This window comes from Oryzias melastigma, unplaced genomic scaffold, assembly GCF_002922805.2.
Source record: "Oryzias melastigma strain HK-1 unplaced genomic scaffold, ASM292280v2 sc03303, whole genome shotgun sequence".
NCBI lineage: Eukaryota > Metazoa > Chordata > Actinopteri > Beloniformes > Adrianichthyidae > Oryzias > Oryzias melastigma.
The window spans coordinates 1-2,392 of record NW_023419871.1 but is presented as its reverse complement, the minus strand read 5'-3'; the positions used below and the strand labels follow the sequence as shown (position 1 = coordinate 2,392).

At 40.7% G+C, this 2,392-nt stretch overlaps 1 protein-coding gene across 1 annotated transcript; it reads right to left on the bottom strand.

Moving 5' to 3' along the window:
- Positions 1 to 325: 325 nt before the first annotated feature.
- Positions 326 to 2,386, bottom strand: LOC112139580 (mucin-5AC; the record flags this gene model as incomplete). Its single annotated transcript, XM_024262401.2, is given in 1 exon segment — positions 326 to 2,386. A coding segment is annotated over 1 exon segment (1,631 nt), but the record flags the coding sequence as incomplete, so codon positions are not given.
- Positions 2,387 to 2,392: the final 6 nt, after the last annotated feature.

The following is a 2,392-nucleotide window of genomic DNA, read 5'->3' as shown; positions in this document are numbered from 1 at the left end:
TTCTTTAGACATTTCTGTTGAATTGATTCGATTATTTGGTTGTTCAGTGATGGTTTTCCTGAAACTGACATTGGGTTTGTTGTCCAATGGAGAAGGAGTCTCTTCAGCCATCTTTTTTACAATACCAAGTGTAGGTTGCGTAGTAGTGCTCATGGTTTGGGTTGTAGATGAAGTCCAGCTGGATTGAGTTGGATTTGTGCCTGATTTTATTTCTAGCTTTGGGTCTGGTTGAACTGCTGGATCTGGGTTTTGAATTGTGTCTGCCGGTGGTTTCAATGTAGGTCTAGTTGGAGGTCTAAATCGAAATGGGGGCTTTGGTTTTGCGGTTTTGTTGGTCTGTGCTTTGTGGAATTTGTCCCGAATAGGTGTAAATCCTGTATGAGGCTTTTGTCCAGGCCTGGGAGGTTTGAGTTTTGAAATAGTTTTTGGTGGTTGTCCTGGTTTTTGGTTTTTATTTGGCTTTGTATTTAGGCCTGTCCCTGGTTTTTGAAATGTTGGATTTCGCTTTGGTGCTTGTCCAAGTTTTGCAGTTTGGTTCAATTTAGAGATGTTTCTGCTGACTGCAGGCCTTTGAGTGGGCCATGCAGTAGTTTGAACAGAAGTTGGAGTTGGCTTGGGTTCTGATTCTTCTTTGGACTTTGGTTCATGAAGAAAATTATCACCAGATACTTCCCTTGACTCTTCTAAAGGTTTTGGTGTGGTTATTGGACTAGCTCCAAATTCCCATTTTTTGCTTATTTTGGGGTTTTGATGAACTGTTGAGGTCTTCTGTGTTGGTTTAATGTCCCAATGAGCTGTTGATGTAAGCAGTTGAGATCTTTTCTCTTCAGATGTTGTGTATGGGTTGGAGTTGGGCTCAGGCAAAAGGTTTTCATTAGACATTTCTGTTGAAGTGATTAGGTTCTTTGGTTGTTCAGTGATGGTTTTCTTGAAACTGACATTGGGATTGTTGTCCAATGGAGAAGGAGTCTCTTCAGCCAACTTTTTTACAAAACCAAGTGTAGATTGCATAGTAGTGCTCATGGTTTGGATTTTAGTTGACGTCCAGCTTGATTGAGTTGGCGCTGCCCCTGATTTTATTTTTAACTTTGGGTCTGGTTGAACTGCTGGATCTAGCTTTTGAATTGTTTCTGCTGGTGGTTCTAACGTAGGTCTGGTTGGAGGTCTAAACCGAAATGGGGGCTTCAATTTTGATGTTTTGTTGGTCTGTGCTTTGTGGATTTTGTCCCGGATATGTGTAAATCCTGGATGAGGCTTTTGTCCAGGCCTGGGAGGTTTGAGTTTTGAAATAGTTTTTGGTGGTTGTCCTGTTTTAGACTTTGAAAATGTTTTAATATTTAGACCTGTCCCTGGTTTTTTAATTTTTTGATTTTGCTTTGGTCCTTGATCAAATATAGCAGTTTGGTTCATTTTGGAGACATTACTGCTGACTGTAGGCCTTTGAGTGGGCCATGCAGTAGTTTGAACAGGGGTTGTTTTCAACTTTGGTAGTGATTCCGTCTTGGATTTTGGTTTAAGAGTAGTGTTATCATCAGATTTGTCCATACCCTCTCCTAGAGGTTTTGTTGTTGTTGTTAAAACGGTTGTAGATTCCAACTCTGTCTTTGTTGTGGGATTTTGATGAACTTTTGAAATCTCCTGGCCAAATGTAGTCTCCCAATAAGGTGTTGTATTTACCAGTTCAGAAATGTTCTCTTCAGATGTTGAGTCTGGGCTGGAGTTGGGCTCAGAAAAAAGATTTTTAGCTAGATTTTTTACTGATGTGATTGGATGTCTTGTTCCTTCAGTAATGGTTTTTCTAATGCTGACACTAGATTTTGAGTCCCACGGGGATTGTGTCATTTCAGAAATCTGTTTTACAGGACTAGATCTTGGTGATGTGTTGGTATTGGAATTTTGAAAGGCAACTGAAGACGTCCAACTGATTGGAGTTGGATCTGTTCCTGTTTTGTTCATCTGCTTGGGTTGTGGTTGAACTGCTGGATTTAAACTTTTATTGGTTTCTGACGGTGGTTCGGATGTAGGTCTGGGTGGAGGTCTAAATCGATATGGGGGCCTCAGATTAGTTTTGTTGGACTGGGTTTTGAAGAATTTGTCCCGGAAAGGAGTAAATCCTGGAGGAGGTTTTTGTCCAGGTCTGGGTGGTTTGAGTTTTGGATTTGTTTTTGGTGGTTGTCCTGGTTTGAACTTTATAAATGTTTTAGTATTTAGACCTGTCCCTGGTTTTTGAAATTTTGGCTTTTGCTTTGGTGCTTGACCAAGTTTAGCAGTCTGGTTGGTTTTAGAGATGTTTCCTCTGAGTGTTGGCCTTTTGGTGGGCCATGCAGTAGTTTGAACAAGAGTTGGGGTCAACTTAGGTTCTGATTCTTCTTTGGACTTTGGTTCATAAGGA